Source organism: Zootoca vivipara, chromosome 3, assembly GCF_963506605.1.
Source record: "Zootoca vivipara chromosome 3, rZooViv1.1, whole genome shotgun sequence".
Classification (NCBI taxonomy): Eukaryota; Metazoa; Chordata; class Lepidosauria; order Squamata; family Lacertidae; genus Zootoca; species Zootoca vivipara.
In genome coordinates, this window is record NC_083278.1 from 117,647,796 (window position 1) to 117,674,857 (window position 27,062).

Consider the following 27,062-nt stretch of genomic DNA (forward strand, 5'->3'; position numbering starts at 1 on the left):
GGGGTTGGACTGGATGGCCCTTGTGGTCTCTTCCAACTCTGCGATTCTATGATTCTATGGTATCAAGGCAGCTCCGTCTGCTTCCTTGTGCTCCATCTCTTTGGCTGGTTTGGGTGTTCATTTTCGGCACCTTTCTGAGCTCCGCAATATCCTTTTTGAGGCAGGCTGGCTGGGGAGGAACTGTGCTAACCTCAGTCCTCCTGATGCCCCTTCAGTTCCCTTGCAGCCACCGCCTGCATGTTCCCAAATGCTCCTGTTCTGCACTGCCTGGCCGTGAACCCCCAGAGGTTAACCGCAAAGCAAACCCAATTCATCACTGTCAACCCAAAGGTGTCCCTTCTGTGGTACTGTAGTGAGTGGACGGCGATATCCCCAGCAAAGCAGCAGAGTGCATGCAAAATGTCCTGGCTTCAGCGCAGCTCAAGGAGACCTCAGCTAGGAAGGTGAGGAAAAGAAAAGGCTTATTTCAGCCTCAGACCTCGGAGAGAGGCTACGGGGCAAAATCTGGGTTCGCTTCACATTTTAATGCAACCCCTCACCTAACCCAACTCTACAATTCTGTGACTCTACAATTCTATTCATGGCTTCCTGAAATCATGCACAAATCATAGCATACAGCTATGCCTCGAGAAATCACCCTTCCCTGATAGGGCTCGTCAGCAAAAAACAATGTTCAGAAAAATGACTACGTTAAAAGAAAATGTGCACAAAAAGGGATATTTTAGTGAGAACAGGATTTTAAAATGCTTTGCCTTAGTGGGAACGGCTTGCAAAAGTGTGTATATGAGCCAAAATGGTACACAACATTGTTTAGGAGAAATTTTAAAAGGGTGTGGGGGAGGGAGGTGCAGGCCAACGTAGAAATATTTGCGTGGCAAAAGAATGGTTAAGAATTCTGGTTGCATGGGAAAAGACACACAAACACAGTAGACAATGAAAAATCTATTTCCAAAGAATAGATACTCCTTGCAAGTCACTTAATCTTCCTAGTTAAAGTCCTCAGCTTAAAAGATTTTCTAACAAATGAGACACTCGAAGACGGTGGGCGTGTGGGAAGAATATTCATTAACTAATTGCAACTGCAGGCTGGCTGAAGTGTTCTAGGATCATTTGTCCTGCCAAGAGATGTTCTTGGAGTCTGCATTTATATAACACACACACACCTCAAAAAAAAGTGTTAGTTTGATTCACAGAATCATAAAACTGTAGAGGGTGAAGGGACCCCCAGGGGTCATCTAGTCCAACCCCCTGCAATGCAGGAATCTCAGCTAAAGCATCCGTGACCGATGGTCACCTAAGCTCTGCTTAAAAACCTCCAATGAAGGAGAGCCACCACCTTCCAATGGAGTCCCTTCCACTGTCCAAAGGCTTCTACCACCAGAAAGTTCTTCCTAATGTTTCCCTAACACAGATATTTTACCTCTTTGAGCGTTGATGGGAAGTTCGTCTCTTGCAGGTAGAACTCTGGCACGCACTGGAAGGTGATGGTCAGGATGATGCCCAAACAGCCCAGGTGGACGCAGGCTGCCCGGTACAGCTCAGTATTCACAGATTCGGAGCACTCCAGCGTTTCCCCAGAAGCCGTCAACAGCGTCAAGGCTACCACCTGCCGGGGAAGTCAGAGGAAAGGGAGACATGCTTTAGTCTGGGGTCTTTGGGGCCACGGCAACTTCTATCTCAGGTGTCACTTGGGTTCAGCCGCGGGATCGTTTGTGCACTGGCAGAGATCTACAGCCTCTCCTGGACAATGACAGCTCCCTTTCTCAAGCTCTGGGAGGAAGACCTGTCATTGCCTACAGACAGCCACCCAATCTTAAACAACTCCTCACCCACAATAATACAACTACCAGACTTAACATGGACACTGGTACCAGAGCCTGCAATAAACCCAGATGCCAACTTTGCTGCCACATACACCCGGACAACACCATTACTGGCCTCAACAACATCCAACATACCATCTCAGGACTATTTAATTGCTCATCTTCTAACATTGTGTATGCCATCAAATGCCAACAGTGCCCTTCAGCTCTCTATATTGGACAAACAGGCCAAACCCTACGCCAAAGGATAAATGGACATAAATCTGACATCAGGAACCAGAAGACAGAGAAACCAGTAGGAGAACACTTCAGTCTCCCAGGACATTCTATACGAGATCTCAAAGCAGCTGTTTTATTACAGAAAAATTTCAGGAACAGACTGGAAAGAGAAGTTGCTGAGTTGGAACTCATTACCAAGCTTAAAACCATGGAGCCACCTGGGATGAATGAAGACATTGGATTCTTATCTCATTATGCATGATCAAGCTTTCTTTAGCGCCTCAGCCCTTGCTTTTCCCCCCAGGACCAATTGCAGCCATCAGCAGTCGTTAACAGCCATCTACAGGTTTACCACTCCCATCAGCCCATCACCCATTCCCATCACCCCCACCCTCTGTATACACATAAGGGTCTGACGCTTCTGTTTCAGTGTATCTGATGAAGTGTGCATGCACACGAAAGCTCATACCAAAAAAATAAAAACTTAGTTGGTCTTTAAGGTGCTACTGAAGGAATTTTTTTATTTTACTGCAGGGGGAGTTTTTCATAGTGACACAAACAGGGCACTCCCTGCTGGAGCTGGTTCTCACATTCGATTGCCTGTAGTCAGGTCCGGCAGGTGGGACGCACGGGTGCACAGCTGCCTACAGAGTTCTTCCCTCGTGCCTGAAGGGCCCCCTCTCCATCCATCCCCCACCGCTGAGATTTCGCTTGGAAGAAGTGTTCAAATTCACACAATCATAGAATTGGATGGGAGCCCTTGGTGTCGTCTAGTCCAATCCTCTGCAATGCAGGAATCTCAACTAAAGCATCCAAGACAGATGGTCATTCAACCTCTGCTTAAAAACCTCCAAGGAAGGAGAGTCCACGACCTCTGGAGGGAGACAATTCAACTGCTGAACAGCTCTTACTGGAGGTTCTTCCTGCAGTTTAGATAGAATCTCCTTTCTTGTAACTTGAAGCCACTGATTCGATTCTTACCCTCCAGAGCAGCAGAAAACAAGCTTGCTTCCATGTGACAGCCCTTGAGATATTTGAAAATAGCTATCCTTTCCCCTCTCAGTCTCCTCTTTTCCAGGCTAAACATTCCCAGCTCCTTCAACCATTCCTCATAAGGCTTGGTTTCCAGGCCTTTGTTCATCTCTCTTGCCCTCTTCTGCACACCTTCCAGCTTGTCAACATCCTTCCTAAATTGTGGCACCCAGAATTGGACACAGTAAACTTTCTCCATGCCGTGTATAATTTTATAAACTCCTACCATCTTGCCGCTCGTTCGCCTTTTCTTTAATATGGAAAAGTCCCAAACGCTGCAAGCTTTCTGCATTGGCTAAGGTGGCTGGGGATGATGCGCTGTGTAGTTCAGCAACTTCTGGGAACCCAAAGCTCATCTCTTTAACTCTCCTCCGAGCTCCTGAGCCTTTGCTCCAGCAGGCGGTGCAAGTGAGCTGCCTTTAGCTCCAGCCTTTGTACCAACCTCTCTGCGCAGCAAATTTCCTCCTGGCTCCTGTTTGCTCTTCCTTCGTGGTCCAGCTTGGCTGGCAATTGTTTTCTGCTGTCCTGATTGCAGAGTTTGCCTGCTCAAGGTGAAACCGCACGGCACTGTCAGTTTGACTGAATTCCTCCTTAACAATGACAGCTCCGACTGTGCTTAACCTCGCGCAGGGAAGCCGCAGAATGAGAGGAGTGCAGAATTAAGAGTCCCAGAGGGACCCTGAGCAAAGCATGGCTCTGTTGCCCAGACTTTTCTCCATATAGGTAATCTTGTGAGGTCAAAGAGGTCCGGAGGAGAAAACATGCTCCAGGGAAATCACACGGAAAAGCAATTGAAAGTGGCCTGCCTATCACTCTGCAAAGTTTGCAGCTGAGGTTTTGCCATTTGCACATCATGCTCTTTGCTACAGTGTTTTCTTTGTTTTTCCATTAGAGAGAGAGAGAGAGAGAGAGAGAGTGGCAGAACTGGTAAGCCAATATCCTCATTCCAGGTTTCTGCTCACTACGGAGTCCTGTATAACTCAGGGGCTTGCCTATTTTTATTAATAGAGCAATATGACTTTGCCAAGCGCACTGCTCCCATAGGAAGCTGCCTTATGCTGAGCTAGAACTCTCAACACTAGAACATAGGAAGAATCTGCTGGATCAGGTTAATGGCCCATCTAATCCAGCCTCCTGTTCTCACAGTGGCCAACCAAGTGCCTGTAGAAACCCACAAGCAGGACCTGAGCGCAAGATCAAAACTCTCCCTTCCTCTGGTTTCCTACAGTTGGTTTTCAGAAGCATCACTGCTTCTGAGTGTGGAGGCAAAGCACAGCCATCCTGGCTAGCAGCCGTTTCCAACCTCCTCTTCCTCCAGGAATTTGTCTCATCCTCTTTTAAAGCCATCCAAGTTGGTGACCATCACTGCCTCTTGTGGGTGGGAGTTCCGCAGTTTAATATGTTTAGCATTCAGCTTCATTGGATGCCCCTGAGTTCTAGTCTTGTAAGGGAGGGAGGGAGGGAGAAAACATTATATCCTTATTAATATAACTCCCACAGATAACGGGTCATATGGGAGTCATTAGTTACTCCTGCTGTTTACCCAAGCTTCATTTACTTTCTTTGCTTTCACAGATAAGATGCAATCTGAACCGTACACACTTGTTGGGCACATTACAGATTCCTATAATGGCACACATCTTAAAAGGTAAAGGACCCCTGACAGTTAAGTCCAGTCACGGACGACTCTGGGGTTGCAGCGCTCATCTCGCTTTACTGGCCAAGGGAGCTGACGTTTGTCCGCAGACAGTTTTTCCGGGTCATGTGGCCAGCATGATTAAACCGCTTCTGGCGAAACCAGAGCAGCGCACGGAAACACCGTTTACCTTCCTGCCGCAGTGGTACCTATTTATCTACTTGCACTTTGACGTGCTTTTGAACTGCTAGGTGGGCAGGAGCAGGGACCGAGCAATGGGAGCTCACCCCGTCGCAGGTATTTGAACCACCGACCATCCGATCGGCAAGCCCTAGGCTCAGTGGTTTAGACCGCAGCGCCACCCGCGTCCCACACAGCTTGGTACCTGCCACAAAGAGCTGGTTTCGGTTATCCTGCATCATCCAGGGAGCGCAGGCCATCTTAATCCTAGCAAATGCAGTCTAAAGCCCCGAAAAATGGGACCCGTTAGAGGTGGATGTGAGACACCAATTACTGCAAATGTATTTGAATCCTGGAGCGCCGAGAAAGCAAGAGACGGGGGGGGGGGGAGGCAGTGACGGTCCTGAGCTTGACTACATCCTGGGAGAGAGGCCAAGGGCCCCATAGAATCAGAGTTGCTTCACTGGGATGTTGTTGCCCCAAAGCCACCAAGGGACTCAGAATCGGAGGGTCTCTTGCACTCGGGTCCTGCTTGCAAGTTTCCCAATGGGGCATCTAGTCGGTGACTGTGAGAACAGGATGCAGGACTAGATGGGCCCCCTTTGGCCTGATCCAGCTAAAAGACTCTTCTTACAAGCTTATATGGGGAACAAGAGTTATAGGGCCTCTGTAGTTACTGTGGCTGAAAGTAGGGTGTTTTTGAGAGAGCGCGGCAGCAACTACGGCTAATTTCAAAGGAGAAATGTCGGGTTGTGGGAGAAGTGTGGGCCTCGCCCTCTTATTTCTAAGCCCTTGGCAAGATATCTGGGGTTCCTGTGGCAATTGCAGATTGACAGCCTCCTCTTTCCATTGCCAAGCCACCAACCCTCCTCTCATTTCTTAGAATTTTCTCCTTTAGTTATTTTACGGACTTGTTTCTGATGGCTGCTCATGAATTTTAACTCATGTTGATTCCCGAACGGCAGCCGCTGCCCTGCCTCTTTTGTCTTCCTATCGATCGCCTGCCCCCTTTTATTAGCTTCCTCTCTCCTTCCCTCCCTTCTCCGCCCCCCCACCCCCGCCTCTCCGTCATTTCTTATAAGGCACTGATTTTTTTGCAAGGTGCATGGAATCTATCAATTGCGCTGGGAGCCGGAAAATCCATCCCGTCACTGCAAAATCCGAGCCGGGAACAGCCATTCATCTTGCAAAGAGCCTTGGGATGATGGTAATGATATCACAAATAATGAGGAAGTGGGGGGGGGGAGCTCTGTGCTCCCCTAAAACACAAAGCCCACAGCTCCCACATAACACCCCCACCAAAAAACTATGAGAAGTATGAGATTTACAGATTAGGTGAATTTGCTTTTCTGTGTGCATGTGAGAGAGGAGGGCGGGGTGGGATTCATAAATGCAATGGCACATGCTCCCGTTTTTATCATTGAGAGTTTCACATTTCTTGCCAATCCCTGATAAATTATTGCCTCTTGGAAATTAATGCCAATTAATTTTGTTAGGGTGAGTTTCTGGCATCGTTTTTCTCCTGCACCTGATGCAGCGGACTCAAGTGCACAAAAGCTTATGACGCTGTTAAAAAATAATGTGTTTGTCTCCAAGGTGCAGCAAAACTCTTCCTCGATTTTATTGGCACATGTCAATGAGAGCCAGTATGGTAAAGTGGTTAGTGAGTGTCAGACTAGGACCTGAGAGATCAGGGTTCAAGTCCTCACTAGACCATAAAGACCACTGGGTGACCTTGGAGAGTCCACCGCCTTCCTAAGGAGTCTGTTCCACCACTGAACAGCTCTTACCATTAGGCAGCTCTCCCCAAGGTTTTAGCCAGGAACTCCTTTCTTGTAATTTGGAGAGTCGACCACCTCCCGAAGGAGACTGTTCCACTGTCGAGCAGCTCTTACTGTCAGAAAGATCTTCCTCATATTGAGTCAGAATCTCCTTTCTCATAACTTGAAGCCATTGGTTTGGATCCTTTCCTCCAGAGCAGAGAAAACAAGCTTCTTCACTCCTCCATGTGACAGGCCTTGAGATATCTGAAGAGAGACATCACCTTGCCGAACAATGGCAGAGCTTCATGCTCTGGCACCAGGGGTGGGGGTGGGGCTGGCGCCTGTTCTGGGGGCTTGACACACGTTCCGGGGGCAGGGTGCGCGTTTTGGGGGCGGGGCGGGCGCCCGCGATGGCGCCCCTTGGAGCCCGCCGCTCGGGGCGGCCCACCCCTACCGCCCCTATCTTCCTACGCCCCTGTTGCTGACAAAGGTCTGTATAGTGAAAGCTATGGTTTTCCCAGTAGTGATGTATGGAAGTGAGAGCTGGGCCATAAAGAAGGCTGATCGCCGAAGAATCAATGCTTTTGAATTCTGGTGCTGGAGGAGACTCTTGAGAGTCATAGAATCATAGAGTTGGAAGAGACCACAAGGGCCATCCAGTCCAACCCCCTGCCAAGCAGGAAACACCATCAAAGCATTCCTGACAGATGGCTGTGAAGCCTCCTCTTAAAGACCTCCAAAGAAGGAGACTCCACCACACTCCTTGGTAGCAAATTCCACTGCCGAACAGCTCTTACTGTCAGGAAGTTCTTCCTAATGTTTAGGTGGAATCTTCTTTCTTGAAGTTTGAATCCATTGTTCCGTGTCCGCTTCTCTGGAGCAGCAGAAAACAATCTTTCTCCCTCCTCTATATGACATCCTTTCATATATTTGAACATGGTTACAGGTAGGTAGCCGTGTTGGTCTGGATCGAAGTAAAATAAAAAAATTCCTTCAGTAGCACCTTAAAGACCAACTAAGTTTTTATTTTGGTATGAGCTTTCGTGTGCATGCACACTTCTTCAGATACAGTGAAATGGAAGTTTCCAGGCACTTATGTAGAGAAGGGGTGGGGAGGGGTGGGGATGGGGAGGGGGGATCACTCAGAAGGGTGGTGGAAATGGGTGATTGACTGACTGATAGCTGTTGATGACCGCAAACGACTGCAAATGGTTTTCATGCAAAACCATTTGCAGTCGTTTGCGGTCATCAACAGCTATCAGTCAGTCAATCACCCATTTCCACCACCCTTCTGAGTGATCCCCCCTCCCCATCCCCACCCCTCCCCACCCCTTCTCTACATAAGTGCCTGGAAACTTCCATTTCACTGTATCTGAAGAAGTGTGCATGCACACGAAAGCTCATACCAAAATAAAAACTTAGTTGGTCTTTAAGGTGCTACTGAAGGAATTTTTTTATTTTATATTTGAACATGGCTATCATATCACCCGTTAACCTTCTCCAGGCTAAACATACCCAGCTCCCTAAGCCGGTCCTCATAAGGCATAGTTTCCAGGCCTTTGACCATTTTGGTTGCCCTCTTCTGGACACGTTCAAGCTTGTCAGTATCCTTCTTGAACTGTGGTGCCCAGAACTCATGGACTGTGAGAAGATCAAACCTATCCATTCTGAAGAAAATCAGCCCTGAGTGTTCATTGGAAGGACAGACCCTGAAGCTGAGGCTCCAATACTTTGGCCACCTCATGAGAAGAGAAGACTCCCTGGAAAAGACCCTGATGTTGGGAAAGATGGAGGGCACAAGGAGAAGGGGACGACAGAGGATGAGATGGTTGGACAGTGTTCTCGAAGCTACCAACATGAGTCTGACCAAACTGTGGGAGGCAATGGAAGCCAGGAGTGCCTGGCGTGCTGTGGTCCATGGGGTTATGAAGAGTCGGACACGACTAAACGACCTAAACAACAACAACAACAAATCTTATCTCCTCTCAGTCTCCTCTTTTCCAGGCTAAGCATACCCAGTTCCTTCAACAGTTCCTCATCAGGCTTAGTTTCCAGAGCCTTGAACAAGCTTGCTCCATCTTCTACATGACAATAGCCCTTCAGATACTTGAAGACAGCTATCATGTCACTTCTTACATCTTTCTCATGTGTATATAAGCCAGTGTGGCATTAACGGTTAGAGTGTTGGACCTGGGAGACCAGGGTTCGAATCCCCACTCAGACATGAAGCTCACCGGGGGGACCTTGGGCCAGTCACTATCTCTTAACCTACCTCACAGGGTTGTTGTGAGGATGAACAAGGGAGGAGGCGAACCATGTACACCACTTTGAACTCCTTGGAAAGAAAGGTGGCATATAAATGCTATAGATAATTGAAATAGATAATCTGATGGGCAAAGACCCTCCTGGCTTCTAAATCAGACAACAGGCGGTTGCAAAATAAATGACTACAGCAGCCTTCGTCATCCTGGCACCATGCAGTTATCATGGACTACAACTCCCATCAGCCATGCTGCTTGTGGCTGATGGGAGTTGTAGTCCAAAATGTTCAGAGAGCACTTGGCTATCGGAGGCTGGAAGACAGCGTACTGAGCTGAGCCTAACAGTGATGCATGATGTCTGTGGGCGTTTTATCAGTGATTGTTGCTCCAAGCAAGTACGGTAAATAGCTCAGTGGTAACTAATCTGTTTTGGGGGTTGGTCTTGGCTAAACAGTGGGCTATAAATAATTGCATACCTTGAATTAATAATAATCTCTTTTGCAGGCTTCCTTTCTGCCTCAATGCTGTTGTGGCGCTCAGGGAACCTTACAAACTTCCATCATTTCTGAACGTAAGCAGTTGGGTGCTCAGGTGCCGTCAGCTGAGTCTGCATCGCGCTGTACCTTTTCCGCTCACCTTACTTTATTTCTGGGGAGACCTGGCTGCTGCTGTGTGAAATATGGCAGCTCGCACTCTGCATATCTTGAGGAAGCGTTTCGCTGTGGGTGCTTGGAGCAAGACAAACGATTTTTAAAATGCCCAATTTTTCTCGGCGTTTCCTGTCACCTTAAATCTAGGGGAAACCTTCTAATGATCTCACTGCCTGTCAAATTGCCATCTGGTTTAGTTCCATTCCTGTTCTCACATCATTGATCTTATAGCAATTCCCCTCCTATATTTTATTATGAAAGCGAGAAAGGATACATCTGCCCACGGGGAAAATCTGTTTAGGAAAATGTTTTCCTAAACTAGAAGTGACTCCCATACGAAGAAATCTTGTGGCATTTGGGACTTTTCAGCTTAACAAAAAGGCAAGTTAAAGGCGACATGAGAGAAAGTAGATAGAGGAAAGTTTCTCTCTCATAACACAAGATCTTGTGAACATCCGAAAGTTGGAAGATTGAGATCAGAGAAATGAAAGTAAGAACGTAAGAATAGTCTGGTGGATGAGGCCAATGGCCCATCTAGGTACTAGGATGGCTCAGTCGGTAGAGCATGAGACTCTTGATCTCTGGGTCATGAGTTCAAGTCCAACGTTGGGCAAAAAGATTCCCACATTGCAGGGGTTGGACTAGATGACCCTTGGGGGTACCTTGGGGGGACCAGGGGAGTCTTTAGCATATGCGCTGCCGGGGTGCAAAGATCCGCCCAGAACTCTCAAGTCTAACAAGCGCCGCCATTGTGAATCACAAGCGCCACAGCGCATCTTTGGTAAATGAGCGCACAAATTTGAAAGCCCTTTAGTGAAACAGTAGGTATACATTTCAGTAATACCTAGGTATATATGTATGATCAAAATTATTTATTATTTCGTAACAGGTAGACAGTTAAGAGCTTAGGCGTTTTTAGTGACAGGTGCCTGGCACCCCCCAGAATTCGGCTCCCGGGTGCCCCACACCCCTTGCAACCCCGGGTAAAGACGGCCCTGCTTCCAACTGCGCAGTTCTGTGGTTCTAGTCCAGCAATCTGCTCTCACAGTGGCCAGCCAGAGGCCTGTGGGCACAAAAAAGTATTTATTCATATAGCGACTAGATAAACTATGGAACTCCCTGCCGCAGGAGGCAGGGGTGGCGCCCAACCTAGAAGGCTTTAAAAGAGGATTGGACAAATTCATGGAAGAGGAGAGGTCTATTGGTGGCTACTAGCCAAGGTTGTGCCTCCATAGTCAATGTGAATAATGTTTCTGAAATCCTTCGGGGGGGGGGGGTGTTCCCATAGAGGCATCTGGTGGGTCACTGTGAGAACAGGATGCAGGACTAGATGGGACTTTGGCCTGATCCAGCAGGCGCTTCTTGCATGCTTATATGGGGAACAAGAGTTATAGGGCCTCTAGAGTTACTGTGGCTGAAGGTAGGACATTTTGGAGGGAGCGCTGCAGCAGCTAGTCCTCATGCGCTCAATAGCCAATTGCAACAGGCTATTCTCTTGTATGTTCTTATGGCATATGGTATATCTGTAAATATGTCTTAGGACGTGGATGTTTGGGGATGATCCAGCAGGCTCTCCCGATAAGCTCTCTTTTTTTGGAGAAAATATTAGGAGAAAGCTTTCGCTCTTCCAAGTCCTGCTCAGCAGCAGCATCTACTTTTGTGTTACTTGACAAGTTGCCGCCTGACCTGCTCGCTTGCCAGTCACCCGGACTCCTCCGGCTACAGCCCGTGGGGTTCTTACCTGTGTCGCCAAAATGCCATGCCTGAGCCCCGTGTTGTGAGTTCCTGTGCCAACGACGCCAGCGGCTGTCACATCCGAAACGGCTCCTAGACTGAATACAGGGGAAATGGGGAAGGTGAGCTGTAGGCAAGAAGGCAGAGGCTTTCTCTATTGTTTATTCCCCAAGGCGGCTGTTGAGACAATGATATTAATGAACGTGACGTTTGGCACAAAAGGTAATTAATTGCCACCTGCTCCGGATCCCGAACACGCCAAAATGAAATGAGACACGCTTGTCACGGAACATCAAGTCGCAGAACAAGCGCATTGAAGTAGGAAGGAGCCTTGGCTGTTGATCGGGATTTCTGACAATACAGATATTCCTTTGAGAGGGGGAGCAATGTATTCGAGAGTGGTGTGTGTGTGTGTAGCTTGGTGTGACTGAAAGAGCACTCCAGCGTGCCCCAAATTAGCAGGCAAACCTGTCTTTTCAACATTTCCCCTCCAACGCGAACCTTTCCTTCCAACTAACCGTTTCGCCCAAACTCCAGCAGAACAACAGTCCTGAATTGCAGAGAGCCTGCAATTATTCTGCAGATGTAAGGACAAAGAAAGAGGAGTCAATCTTATCCAGCCCTCCTGTGATTAAAAGGCTCCTTTGGCCCTGATGTCAGGGCATCTGAGCAAATTTGCAGGCGATGCTGCGAGCCCATTGCCTTCCGCAGGTCACTCCTCAAAAGAACTCATTTGCCACCAAGGCTTCTGAGTGCCGTCTCGGCTAAAGAGAGGGCATCGGAGGGTGAAAGATCCCAGCTGGGTCCTTTGACTCACAGCAGCCTTTGCCAACCCGGTGCCCCCCTACAGATGTTTGGGACTGCAACCTCATGGGCTTCAGCTAGCACAGCTCTATGATGCTGGCTCAGTGGGGGTTGTGATCTGGGGATAGAGGGAGTTGCCTGACACTGACTCAAACCAAAGGCCCAGCCAGCTCAGCATTGTCAACAATATATGGGCACCCAGGTGGTGCTGTGGGACCCAGGTGGCGCTGTGGTTAAAACCACTGAGCCTAGGGCTTGCCGATCAGAAGGTCGGCGGTTCGAATCCCTGTGACGGGGTGAGCTCCCGTTGCTAGGTCCCAGCTCCTGCCAACCTAGCAGTTCGAAAGCACATCAAAATGCAAGTAGATAAATAGGAACCGCTACAGCGGGAAGGTAAACGGCGTTTCCATGTGCTGCTCTGGTTTGCCAGAAGCGGCTTTGTCATGTACGCTGGCTCCCTCGGCCAATAACGCGAGATGAGTGCGCAAGCCCAGAGTCGGTCACAACTGGACCTAATGGTCAGGGGTCCCTTTACCTTTACCTTTATTACATTGCACACCATTGTTCTCCCCACCCCCCAACTTTCCCCCTTTCCTCTGCATCATGCTCTTTCTTTATAATTAAAATTCTTCCATTAAATGCCTGGAGTCCGGCGACTGAGGAGGGAGCACAAGGTGAGCTGAGTTTGGGGGACACTCTGTAGTTTTTGTGGATTTGTCTTTTGGGGGGGGGTGATAAAGTTTGTGTGCTTATCTGTTTCCTCATTTGTTTGTGTGCTTGTGCAGCAGCTAGACTGGTGACTGGGATTGACAGCCGAAACCATAGAACACTGGTCTTGAAAGACCTACATTGGCTCCCAGTGTGTTTCCAAGCACAATTCAAAGTGTTGGTTCTGACCTTTAAAGCCCTAAATGGTCTCGGCCCAGTAGACCTGAAGGAGCGTCTCCACCCCCATCGTCCAGCCCGGACACTGAGGTCCAGTTCCAATTAGAATCATAGAATCATAGAGTTGGAAGAGACCACAAGGGCCATCCAGTCCAAAACCCCTGCCAAGCAGGAAACACCATCAAAGCATTCCTGACATATGCCTGTCAAGCCTCTGCTTAAAGACCTCCAACGAAGGAGACTCCACCACACTCCTTGGCAGCAAATTCCACTGTCGAACAGCTCTTACTTAATTATCTCCAGCGTATTAGGATCATGCATGTTCATTTGGCCCAACTGCTCACATTTCCTCATCTGCACAGCATAAATGGGATTTTAAAGGGATCAGTGGGACTTCTAATCTTTCGTGTGGATGTTAGTCCTCACAAAAGGAGTGTCTCCCCCCCCCCACCATTCAGCCCGGACACTGAGATCCAGCTCCAAGGGCCTTCTGGTGGTTCCCTCCCTGTGAGAAGTGAGGTTACAGGGAACCAGGCAGAGGGCTTTCTTTGTGGTGGCGCCCGCCCTGTGGAACGCCCTCCCAGCAGATGTCAAGGAAATAAACAACTATCTGACTTTTAGAAGACATCTGAAGGCAGCCCTGTTTAGGGAAGTTTTTAATGTTTGATCTTTTATTGTGTTTTTAATATTCTGTTGGGAGCCGCCCAGAGTTGCTGGGTAAACCTAGCCAGATGGGTGGGGTATAAATATATTATATTATTATTATTATTATTATTATTATTATTATTATTATTACAACCACCACCACAACACTGACTGGCAGCAGTGGCTGTCCAAGGATTCAGACAGGCATCACATCAGAAGAAGCTGGGGATTGAACCAGCGACCTCCTGTACCCAAGGCGTATGCTCTGCCACAGAGCTACAGCCCAGGTTGGTGAAGCCTGTTGTGTGCAGCAAAGGATCTCCAGAGGCGGCTGCAGGAGAGCCACTAGGCTGACTCCTCTGTTCGCAGTGGAATCTGAAAAGTGGCCTGACTCTGCACAAGCAACATTAGAACTTGAGGAGAGACCTGCTGGATCTCAACAAGGGCCCATCGAGTCCAGCATCCTGTTCTCACAGTGGCCAGCCAGATGCAAGCAGGATTCGAACACGAGTTCTTCTCTCCCCCCCCCAGCGGTTTTACAGCAACTGGTATTCAGAAGCATTGCTGCCTAGGACCATGCTAGCAGCCACCAACACCTCTCCTCCTCCATGAATTTGTCTAATCCTCTTTTAAAGCCACCCAAATTGGTGGCCATCAATTAACTATGCACTGCATGAAGAAGTCCTTCCTTTATTATTATGGTCTGTCTTAGGGTCAAAGTGCAGGTGATAGTATCCACTTTGCGTGTTTAAAAGAGCGGTTCTCAAAGGGTGTGGTGCATCATACTGGTGTGGCAGGAGAGGACAATCAAACATTTAAATATTTCAGTGCAGTAAAGTATATATTTGGTTTTTTTACAGAATATGGATAACTTTTTTTCCAAAATAGGAGCGAGTGCATTAAGTGAAACTGAGGACAATCATTGAATTGGAGAGTTGGATGGGACCCGGAGGGCAATCCAGTCCAACCCCCTGCAATGCAAGAATCTTTTGCCCATCGCGGGTCTTGAACCCATGACCCTGCTATACCCACTAAGCTATCCCTAGTTGTGTTTTCCAATGTATTTCTTATCAATAAAAAAAAAATCGGTGTGGCACGAGCACATTTTTATTCTGAAAGTGTGGTCCAAAGAAAAAAGTTTGAGAACCACTGGTTCAAATGCAGAACTGAAGCTTTTTATATCGGAAGCATTTTGAAAGATGCTGTTCTAATAATAATAATAATAATAATAATAATAATAATAATAATAATAATAATAATTTATTATTTATACCCCGCCCACCCAGCTGGGTTTCCCCAGGCACTCTTCTGCTTCAGGACAGAGACCATGCCTAAGGTTTGATCCTGGTGGCATTTCAGCACGTGCAAAGTTGTCTTACTTACATGGGCAAAGCCAAGCCGTGTTTGCTCAACTCAGCGTTCAAATCAGAGAGAAGGATCCCAGCCTCGGCTGTCACTTGCTTCTTCTCTTTGTCCACCTGCAAGTGATAAGATTGGCTCTTTTATCTGTTTCTATATATAATAATATTTTATTCTTTTTACCATATAGGAAGTTACATTTGTTACTCGACAATTATATTCCAGTTCAACGCAACTAGTGACTTCCTGCTCACCCAACATTGCTGTTTATAACCCAAATTGCACACAATTGCGGATTAAGGTTTGTCTTATTTGAATTTATTATTAATACGGTCGCAGACCAGCATCAACACGCACAATATCACAGATCATAAAACATATCAAAAATACAAAGGACAGTGTGAGTATAACAAGGATTTAAATATAAAAATTAAAATTAATTATTAGCTTACCCCCTGTAGTTAGCATTTAGGGGTTTGATCATCATGGGATACCACTTGCTTCCTGCGACTGATTGCAGACATACAGAATTTGGCTACATTTAATGTAGTCTTGGGATTCTTGTCCTCTAGCAGTAGTTTTAAACTATGGTGTTCGGATTCTTTCATGGACTTTTGCAAAACAGGTGTAATAAAAGTCAAACGTATATCCTTATGAAAACGACAACGTAATAGTACATGTGAAGCAGTTTCTACTTCCATTGAGCCACAAGGGCAGACCCGTGCTGTATATGGTTTACCCTCAAATCTGCCCTGTAGTAAGGCAGAAGGGAGAACATTAAATCTGACGAGGGTAAAAGACCGTCTGTATTTGGGTATCTGAAGTCCTGACAGATAGTTAGCTGGAGAGAAACCTCTCCCATAGTCCCTTATTGCTGAATGTTTGATCATTTCGCTCATGTGGCATTGTAATTCTACGTCCCAGATACGCTGGCGAATTATAGTCCTGGCTCTCTTGTATCCTGCGTTTGTCTTATTTAATTTCATCCTCTCCCAAAATGTCTCCTAATACGTTCTGGAGGTCACCCCATGGACGAGCTCTGCTCCCAAGTCATCTCTCTGTCCAGGTACTGTGAGGTGGAATCTGAGCTAGGTGGGCAATGAGAAGGACCCAGAAAGGGAGAATCCCACTCTCTTACCTTGAGCACCTTGTTCATTCTTCCCATCTCGATCATGTAGTCATCCGTGCAGGCAATGTCCGAAGGGGAATGTCCACCTCCGACCACTTTCACCTTCTTGCTCTTCTGCCTGGCCAGATCCAAGATCTGCAGGGAGGGCAACCAGACATTGATACAGAGGTGACCCCCGAGCTCAAGGAAGTGGTAGCCGTGGTCCTCTGGATGTTGCTGGATTCCAACTCTCAACAGCCCCAGCCAGAATGGCCAATGGTCAGGGATGATGGGAACTGGAGTCTTGAGGGTCACAGTGAGGCATCTGACTGGATGGCTGGACTCTTGACCAAAGTTTGGTCAAACTCCATTTTAACTTTAAAACTCCACTTAGAATCATAGAGTTGGAAGAGACCACAAGGGCCATCCAGTCCAACCCCCTGCCAAGCAGGAAGCACCATCAAAGCATTCTTGACATATGCCTGTCAAGCCTCTGCTTAAAGACCTCCAAAGAAGGAGACTCCACCACACTCCTTGGTAGCAAATTCCACTGCCGAACAGCTCTTACTGTCACGAAGTTCTTCCTAATGTTTAGGTGGAATCACTTTGTCTTGATGCATCTCTCATCTTGTCTGTAAATGCAATTTTTAGAATATGCAAAGTTCTCATTGCACACAAGCCGAAACACCTGTTGTTGTGTTATCGGTTGGAAAACCCCTTGACCAAAACGAAACTGGCTTGACTGCAAAGATACCAAATTTAGAGATATGCAAAGCGATGTACAGCTGGAAACTGCCAATTACTTAGATGCAATAATAGTTATACATCACCACCTAGTGGAGTAGGCAATGGGCTTTGTAGCTTGAAATTAATAAGTCAGACACCATTCTGATTGGCTAAAGAAATACTGCAAAGGGGTGGGAATGGGCTGAGTTTGGCTGTTTGGAAAATGTATATAATACTCTGCACATAGAGAAGCTGTTATTCTCCTGCATCTTGTTGTTTGTCTGACAACCAATAAAAAGATCCTGTTCTACAAAGCTGCCTGAAGTTATTCTGGTTAATTTTGGAGTCTGGCACACAGCGCTACAGCAGGTTCCACATCCGTACCCTGAGGCCTTGAGGGTCTGTCTACACAGCATCCTGCATGATTTCAGCCTCCCTTCCTCTTTGCTTCTGAGTGTTCAGGAGGCTATTTCTCCCCGTTTGCCATTCCATGGTCACGATCTAAGCCTTTGGCTGGTGGAAATCCGGAGGCCATGCTGGGCATAAGGCAAAGCAGGGAGTGTTTTCCCACTGCTAAAAGAATCACAGGAGCAGGACTGGGGAGTGGTGAGCATCCCTGAATCTCAAGAAAGGAGGGCAAGGCAAAACTTCAGAAGGGCCTTCTTGGTAGTCGCACCTGCCCTGTGGAGCGTCGGATTTAACAACTGTATGACTTTTCACAGACATCTGAAGTCAGCCCTGTTTCAGGAAGCTTTTAATGCTTGATGTGTTTCTCCCTTCCTTTCATTTTTCTACAGTGGTACCTTGGTTCTCAAACTTAATCCATTCCGGAAGTCCATTCCAAACCCAAAGTGTTCCAAAACCAAGGCACGCTTTCCCATAGAAAGTAATTCAAAATGGATTAATCCGTTCCAGACTTTTGAAAACAACCCCTAAAACAGCAATTTAACATGAATTTCACTATCTAACGAGACCACTTATTCATAAAATGAAAGCAATAAACAATGTACTGCAGTCACTCAATCAATCAATCAATCAATCAGTAGCTGAACTGGGTTCCACACAGTCACAAAAACAAAAACAAAAAGAGCCGCAAAAACAAAAATGCAAAATAAATAGCAAAAACAGACCGACCTCAGCGTAACACTCAAAATGGAAGCGTAACACTCAAAATGGAAGTGTGGCACTCAAAACAGAGCACGTTTGGCTTCAAAAAAAGTTCGCAAACTGGAACACTTACTTCCGGGTTTGCAGTGTTTGGGTTCCAAGTTGTTTGAGTACCAAGGCGTTTGAGAACCAAGGTACCACTGTATTTTGTTGGAAGCTGCCCAGAATGGCTGGGGTAACCCATCAAATAAATAATAATAATAATAATAATTTATTTGTTCCCTGCCCACCTGGGCAGCTTCCAACAAAGATTAAAATGTATTACTATTATTATTATACCAATGGCCCAACTAGTCCAGCATCCTGTTTTCACAGCAGCCAACCAGATGCCCCAATGGGAAACCTACAGCAGAATTTGAGCTCAAGAGCATCACTCTCCCCTCCTGGGGTTTCCAGCAACTGGGATTCAGAAGCATTGCTGCCTCTGACTGTGGAGCGCAGGGCAGTAGCCCTCAATATCCCTCTCCTCCAGGAATTTGTCTAATCCTCTTTTAAAGCCATCCAGATTGGTGGCCATCGCTGCCTCCGGTGGAAGGCATTTCCATAGGAAGGAAGGAAGGAAGGAAGGAAGGAGAAGAATCTGTAGAGGCCGATTCATTGGAACAAATGGGGTACTTCCCCGCCAACCTCACCCAGCCCTCACTTGCCCTGCCCTCTTACTGCCAGCTTCCTGTTCCTCCTTAGTTCCCATTTTGCCCTTACAGAATTGAACAGGGGGGCAGGAGGATGGGGACCAGCCTAGCATGAGTGGGCCCCGCCCACCAGTGGCTGGCCCCGCCCACCTCTTGCCCCGCCCACCATTGGCCTCCCACTTTCTGCCGTACCAGCCCCCACTGGCAACGATGCTCCCTCGGATGAACCCAAGTTAAAAACAAGCGTTTGCATATTCTGGTCACAAAGACCCTGTTTCAAAATCCTTGATGTCACACTGATTGAACTAATGGAGATTGTTCAGATGAGATTTCAATTGTGCATGGTTTATCTGGCGCTCACGTTGGGTAAATTGTAGGAAAAAACGAAGGCCACTGACCAAAAGCCTTGAGCGAAATCATCATTCTCTTTTTTTCTTGCTCTACCCTTTTGGAGTCATATCTCAGCGATGTGTCCACTTTTCCCATGTGACTTTAACCCTTGGTGACCCTGGCTCCCCACTGAGCTTGTGGCGACAGCATCCTTTCCCTGGTCTTCCAAGACCATAAAGATGGAGAACTAGAAGGGTGGGCTTTGTTTGTCTGTCCGCTTGCTGCCCTACACCTGATACCGGTATCAAGGGGAAGTTGGGAAAGTCACACCGACTGGAACCTCCTCCGCTTACCTCCTTGATCTCATCCACCGTGGTTGGCTGAAAATACATCTCCGGAGAGGAGCCGTAAGTCTTAGCCCAGTTCTGGAATCTGACGCCACCTTGGCCATGGACCTAACGCCCAGAGACAAAACAGACACCATTGTTATAAGAATTTAAGGTCTCAAATATATAAACTAAATGTTCATAAATTTACAAGGCAAACACAAAGCAGTATATAAGTATGTAAACCCCTTCATGGATCAATGCCTTGTCGTGGCGAAGGGGCTTGAATAACTCAGAGAAGCTATGAGCTATGCCATGCAGGGCCACCCAAGATGGACAGGTCATAGTGGAGAGTTTTGACTAAACGTGATCCACCTGGAGAAGGAACTGGCAAGCCACTCCAGTATCCCTGCCAAGAAAACTCCATGGACAAAGACAACAGGCATATAAAAGTTATGACGCTGGAAGATGAGCCCCTCAGGTCGGAAGGCGTCCAACATGCTACTGAGGAAGAGCGGAGGACAAGTACAAGTAGATTCAGAGCTGATGAAGCGGCTGGGCCAAAGCCGAAAGGACGCTCAGTTGCAGATATGCCTGGAAGCGAAAGGAAAGTCCGATGCTGTAAAGAAAAATATTGCATAGGAACCTGGAATGTAAGAACCATGAATGGAGGTAAGCTGGATGTGGTCAAAAATGAGATGACAAGAATAAATATCGACATCCTGGGCATCAGTGAACTAAAATGGAAGGGAATGGGCGAATTCAGTTGGACGTCAGAGGACAAGATGGTTGGACAGTGTTCTCGAAGCTACGAACATGAGTTTGACCAAACTGCGGGAGGCAGTGCAAGACAGGAGTGCCTGGCATGCTCTGGTCCATGGGGTCACGAAGAGTCGGACACGACTAAACGACTAAACAACAACAAAGTATGTAAACCACTGTCTGAAATAGTACAGGAGAAAAATCCTGAAACTATTTTGACTCTCCCAAATTGACTTCAAATGTTTCTCTGCAAGGAGGAAGGAAATGGGAAAGACTCTCCATTGTCTTTCGCTTACCTGTCTTAAGGGCATACATGTGTATGAATAGGGTGAGCCTGTGACCTGGATTCAGGAATTAAAGTATTAATCATCACAAAAGAATGGCCGGGCTGGCCAGGCAATGCAATCAGTGACCATTATCAGGTATCCTGACAGGCAGGAGTTCTGCTGTAGACCGCCTCCTCCTGTGATGTATGTATGATGTTTTGGGGGGTGGTCTATTGGATAATAATATATATATGATAAGAATAATATTGGAGAAAAATGGATATTGAAACCTGCTTAACCTAAATCATATATCCCAGTTTTACAGCGGCCCTTTAAAGTACGCTTCACGCAGAGTATATGCAGTCAGAAGTTGACCTGGCTCAGAAAACACCACCAAGAGCGTAGGGTATTATCTCCCTTATATGAAACGCCTTACTAGCTGCACACTTGTAAAAGTATGCAAATGAAAATACAAATGGTTGGGTTTCTTTAACTGAAAAACAAACTGACTCTAAAGAGACTTTAAACTAAAGATAAATGCTTTCTCTCTTAGCAATGTTATCTACCCACTTTCCAATCTTCCCACAAAATCCCACATAACTCCCATTAAACTACCCAAGAATTAACAGCAAACTAGCTTTATAACTAAGCAACTCTCATACTAAGATTCAACTGGGAATCTCTTAAACTGAGAACAACAGAGAGAGTGATCTACTTAGAGATGAATCAAACTGAAAGATCTAACTAAGAGATGCAGAAGGCTTTCTGGCAGAGCCTTATATACAAGAAGCAGAGCCCACGCCTGGGAGCAATTAACAGAAACACAGACACCTGTTTCTCTTAAACAGACAGTATTTACATTAGACCGGCTCTAAAGCAACTTGACTATTCCAAAAATCCAACATGGTCTTGGGCTACAGAGTGGGCAATTTCAAAAGTCTATATAAGGGCATTCACACCATTGTTCTGGGTTCTCCTCCCTCCTACATGTGGTGAGTGAGCACCCTGTTGCAACAGTTTAATAAAGATCAGGCTTACTAGCTGCTTTGCTTCTCAATATTCTCTGGTTGGCCTCTGTTATTTTCTCCTACCGATAGGGAACCCACTTAAGGACTCTATACAGGCTCTTGGATACCCCATAAGGGAAAAGGAGCAGATTTTGTTTACATCACCATTCAGGATGGTTTCAGCGCTGGGACATCCTCATGGACACCTATTGCCCATTATATGGCCACATACAGACATCCCTTGATCTTTTAACTCTGCTTGTCTTGCTGATGAAATTGCTCCAAGGTGTGGATTTCTTCCATTGGAAAGTACTGGGTAAGGCATTGACATCAGTTGAAGTTAAAACCTTTTCACATTCAGGTGCCGAAATCCCAAGGGAGCAGAAAAGACTATTTATGTATGTGACCACGGCTGCGCAGATTTTATTGGCCCAGAGATGGAAAGAAGATAAAGTCCCAAGCAGAGAAGAAGGGCAGATCAAGTGGAGGGATTATGGCAAAACGGCTAAAATGACCGGAAGAATCAGAAATCAGGACGACCAAAATTTTAATAAGGAATGGGGGAAATTTATACCTTCTCTTAAAGACCATTGTAAACAGCTAGAATTGTTAGTAGGATTGGAATATCACTTGCAATTTAATGCTGAATTTTGGACACTATGGAGAGGTAAAAGATTTGGATTATCATAAAAGACGCAGGAGGAAATGATTAACAACAGGGGAGAAGGGAAGTCCAAGAGATTCCTTGGAATCTTGTTTTTATGTTGCATGTTGGATATGGGACGGAAACATTTTAATCTGAAAAACTAAGTAAATAAATTTTATTTTTTAAAAAGAAAACCCTTTCACATTCGCACTGCTTTAGGTGACAAGACATTCCAAGCCAATTTAAGGGAACAGTTTCATTCTGTACACTCCATTCCCAATGTTTAATGGAGAGCTGTGACTCCTTCATTGCAGGGGGTGGACTAGATGATCCTTTGGTGTCCCTCCCAACTCTACGATTCTGTGATTCTAAGTGCATTTTATGCCATCCTGTCTGGTTCTCCCTCTGCTCCACCCACCCACCAGCTTCAAAATGAAGAACAAGTTCCTCTCCATGAGATAGATTTTTAAAAGAGTTATTTCTTACCATTGTGTTTGTGGCTTCTTTGAATATCCAAAGGAAAGCTTAGCAGGAGACGGAGGGTCTTCCTCCGAGACAAGGCGGGTGGGGTCTACAGCGGATCTCAGAACAGCAGCTGCCAGATTGGGAGAGGGCAAAGAGGGCCACTTTCCAGAATAAGAAGGATTAATGAGTAACTTCTGCAATGCTGGCTTGTGGTTAATTTGAGACAGTTGACAGACAGCAGGTAGAGATTCTTTAAAGCATGGGTAGGCAAACTAAGGCCCTGGGGCCGGATCCGGCCCAATTGCCTTCTCAATCTGGCCCACAGAAAGTCTGGGAATCAGCATGTTTTTACATGAGTAGGATGTGTCCTTTTATTTAAAATGCATCTCTGGGTTATTCGTGGCGCATAGGAATTCGTTCATTATTATTTTTTCAAAATATAGTCTGGCCCCCCACAAGGTCTGAGGGACAGTGGACCGGCCCCCTGCTGAAAAAGTTTGCTGACCCCTGCTTTAAAGCAAACTTTAATGATGATCGTGGCAATTGGTGCTGAAGGAAGGATGAGGCGTTGAAAGCAGAGGAAACTTGATATGTATCGGGGAAGGGCTGTGGCTCAGGGACAATCAAAATCCTTGGCCCCTAGGCAAGCGGGTTTCTAAACAGGGTCTGGGGTAGGTTCTGCCATTGATGAAGGGAAGTAATTTGTGTTGCCCTATTCTGTCTTGGTCAGACCACAGCTGGAATCCAGTGTCCAGTTCCGGGCGCCAGAATTTAAGAAGGATGGATATTGACAAGCTGGAGACTGCACAGAGGAGGGGGACGTAGACGACGAGGGGTCAAGAAACCAAGCCTGATGAGGAATGGTTGAAGGAGCTGGGTATGTTTAGCCCGGAAAAGAGGAGACTGAGAGGAGATAGGATGATAACTATCTTCAAATATCTCAAGGGGTGTCACAGGGAAGATGGAGCAAGCTGGTTTTCTCCCGCTCTGGAGGGTAGGACTCGAACCAATGGCTTCAGATTACAATAAAGGAGATTCTGACTAAACATCAGAAAGAGCCCTTTGACGGTGAAAAGGACTCCCTCAGGAGGTGGTGGACTCTCCTTCCTTGGAGGTTTTTAAGCAGAGGGTGGATGGCCATCTGCCAGGGATGCTTTAGCTGGGATTCCTGCATTGCATGGGGTTGGACTAGATGACCCTTGGGGGTCCTTTCCAACTTCACAGTTCTATGATTCTCTTGCAAAGTCCTCATGACTTGCCAGGTTCAACTTAAAAATACCAGATTGTTGGTATTTGTGAAATCAAAAGTTGGCAGAGCCCCCTGTTTCCAGAACCAGCGTCCCCAGGGAAGGAGGCAGCTTCCGGAATGATGGCCAGATAGTTTCTGGGCACCCACTTTGGGGCTTTCGCCAAGAACAGATATGTTGTCTCTGGAATGAATGAAAGGGTCGGCACAGTCCCCTTCTGCACCAAACACTTCAGTGTCCCCGTATCTCTCTTTCCCATCTGCTGAGCTGGAGATGTTCCTTCCGATGTCCTTGAGGTGAGCACCACAGCTCAGACTCTCCCCGAGAATCTGCTTTTTTGAACCTCCTCAAACTGTGACTCCATCCATTTCTCCTCTTCATCTGTTTCCTGCTGACACACCTCCTCGGCTGAAAGTCTGCGAGCAGAACAAATGAGCCTGGATAGCATTCTAGGAAGGACAGCGGACTTTCTGAATCCAGAGAGCCGCATTCTGGTTAACTGTGAGATCGCCTTACCCCTTACATGCCCACGTGGCCATATCAATCTATGGAAGGGGCACTGTTAAAAAGTGCCACATAATTCCACATTCTGCGGCAGCACCTAGACTGCGGAACTCCCTGCCTATTGATATCAGGCAGGTGCTGTCACTGTACTGTGTCCAACAGCTGCAAAAAAAAAAAAAAAAAAAGCATAGCCTATCCTACCCAGGTATGTGGGTGGGTGTTTTAATCTGCTTCTTGCTTTTTTTCCTGCATGTGTGCAATTATTGTTAATTGTTTTAGCGACTACTTTATTACCTTTCTTCTTCTTTTTTTGTAAACTGCTCTGAGGGTTTCGTTTTATTTTACAATTTTTAAAATAAATAATGTTCCAGGGACAGCTTGCTAGCGGTAGGCAGGACCAGAGGAAAAAGTTTCAAGTAGGGAGACTTTGCCATCAACGCCTGCTTCTTGGGAGAAAAGCAATGACAAACCTAGACAGCATCTTAAAAAGTCTGTATAGTTAAAAGTCCGTATAGTTAAAGCTATGGTTTTCCCAGTAGTGATGTATGGAAGTGAGAGCTGGACCATAAAGAAGGCTGATCGCCGAATAATTGATGCTTTTGAATTTTGGTGCTGGAGGAGACTCTTGAGAGTCCCATGGACTGCAAGAAGATCAAACCTATCCATTCTTAAGGAAATCAGCTCTGAGTGCTCACTGGAAGGACAGATCGTGAAGCTGAGGCTCCAATACTTTGGCCACCTCATGAGAAGAGAAGACTCCCTGGAAAAGATCCTGATGTTGGGAAAGATGGAGGGCACAAGGAGAAGGGGACGACAGAGGACGAGATGGTTGGACAGTGTTCTCGAAGCCACCAACATGAGTTTGACCAAACTGCGGGAGGCAGTGCAAGACAGGAGTGCCTGGCGTGCTATGGTCCATGGCGTCATAAAGAGTCGGACATGACTAAACAACAATAAATTGGCGATGTCATGGTTTGAACCCGGGACCTTCTGAGTGCAAGGCAAATGCTCTCCTCTGAGCCACACCCTTTCCCATTTTAGCCGATCGGAGCAGACCTTTTCCTAAAGGTGCTTCGTTCCTAACATTTAATCACCTCCTGCCCGCTTTCTGCAGAAGAGAAGTTTCGTCTGGCTTCTTGGAAGCAACCACTGCTCTTTCTCCTGTTGTTTGCAGCCTTGCCCCCTTACTGTCGCTTTTATTGCTGTTCTAACTGGTGCAAAGCACCATGGGACTTGGGGGAATGAATAGCACCAGAATGGTATTTCAAATAAATAAATAGTAGTGTCTGTATCGTTGGGGCGGGCATCCCCTCCCCAAGTCTTAAATCCCAGACTCTTAAGAAGCAGGCAGGGGAATGCATTTTTGTCCCCTTTCTCCAGCTGCAGGCCAAAGTTCAGCTAAGATAATTATCCTGTTAATCACAGAATGGTTAACATAGCCATTGCGGCAGCCAATAAGTTAACTATTGCCTGCACTGGTTCAGAGTCCCCATAAATTCCCCAAAACGCTTCTGGGCACATTTGAGTATTTTCCTTTTAAAAGAATTTACTGCTAGTCATCAAAATATACTGCTCACAGGAGACTCTGGAGAAGAGAAGGCGAATCTAGCTACAGACCAGACTTTGTGATGATTAATTTTGTAGCTCTGTACAGGGCGGGTGCGTCCATTTAGGCGAACTAGGCAGCCGCCTAGGGCGCCGAAATGGAGGGGGCGCTGGCTAGCCTGCCCCCGGCCTGCCCCCGCCACCCACCACCTGCCACGGCAGGAGAGGCGGCTTGCGCGCCTCCTTGGCGGGCTCGGGCTCGGCGGCGTCCCAGCCAGGAGCGCCGGAGCCCCAGTTGCAGCAGGCAGAGGAGGAGGGTGGCGGAGAGCAGAGAGAGGCGCAGCGTGCAGCCCTTCCCTGGCTGCCTCTCCTTGGCCGCGCAGCGCCACCGGCTCATGCTGCTGTCAGGGGCGAGAGCGGGCGCCGGCGGGTCCAGGGTGAGCGGGCGGCTCTCTTCTCCTCCGCGCTCCTGCTGCTGGTCGCATGCCTCGCCCAAGGACACATGCCGGGGAAAGTTTGGGCTCTGGCTGGCGGGAGTTCCTCCCCTCTTCTCCTGCCCCAGCTGTGAAGCGGAGGGCGCCTCAGAGCCGCCGCCTCCCGGCCACCGGGCGAGGGACGGGAGCCTCGCCGTAGCTCTTGGCGGCCACCCCGAGGCTCTGCGGGGCCCTCGGTCCTCTTCTTGCTCTCTCCTTCCTTCTCCCCCACTCACTCAGACCATATTTCATATTCCTTCCCCCCCCCCCCGCTCACTCAGACCATATTTCACTCATGTTTGAAATATGATTGGCCGGGGGGGGGGGTGCACCAGAAGGTGATCTCGCCTAGGGCACCAAAAAACCCTAGCACTGGCCCTGGCTCTGTATGTGTGTGTGTGTGTGTGGCCCTCTGTTTTATGCACACAGCTCACTGGCAGTCCTCCTTAGGCAGAACAAGGCAGGCCCCTGCCCGCCCCCCAAGGACTTACAGCCCCCCAAGTGCTTACAGGAGTCTTACTGGGAAATGCAAAGGGACTACAAGTGGCTTAACAAGCGTAGGAACATGAGAAGAGCCTGTTGGAGCAGGCCGGGCAACAGCCCATCTAGTCCAGCATCCTGTTCTCACAGTGGCCAACCAGATGCCTCAATGGGAAGCTCTCAAGCAGCATTGGAGCTCAAGAGTCCTCTTCCACTCCTGTGGTTTCCAGCAACTGGGGTTCAGAAGCTGCGGGATAAGCAGCCTCATACATGCTTAAGCCTCATTAATGCATGAAAGGGGTTAAGGCCATAGAGTAGGCTGTCCTACCATACAAATAATTTAGATACACTCACCACTTTGGAACCTAAGTTTTATGGTCTGTGTTT

General features: G+C 47.4%; 1 protein-coding gene across 1 annotated transcript in view; it reads right to left on the minus strand.

The window, feature by feature from the left end:
- Positions 1-22,569, minus strand: part of LOC118082815 (L-gulonolactone oxidase) — a 43,881-nt gene extending 21,312 nt beyond the window's left edge. Inside the window, exons 1-6 of the mRNA XM_035110643.2 lie at positions 22,448-22,569; positions 19,308-19,409; positions 16,130-16,255; positions 15,016-15,110; positions 11,306-11,396; positions 1,421-1,606 (exon numbers count right to left, since the gene is read on the minus strand). Of these exons, the coding sequence (XP_034966534.2) occupies positions 1,421-1,606; positions 11,306-11,396; positions 15,016-15,110; positions 16,130-16,255; positions 19,308-19,409; positions 22,448-22,450 (603 nt within the window). The 5' untranslated portion in view covers positions 22,451-22,569. The remainder of the gene's footprint in view (positions 1-1,420; positions 1,607-11,305; positions 11,397-15,015; positions 15,111-16,129; positions 16,256-19,307; positions 19,410-22,447) is intronic.
- Between the last annotated feature and the right edge of the window lie 4,493 nt (positions 22,570-27,062).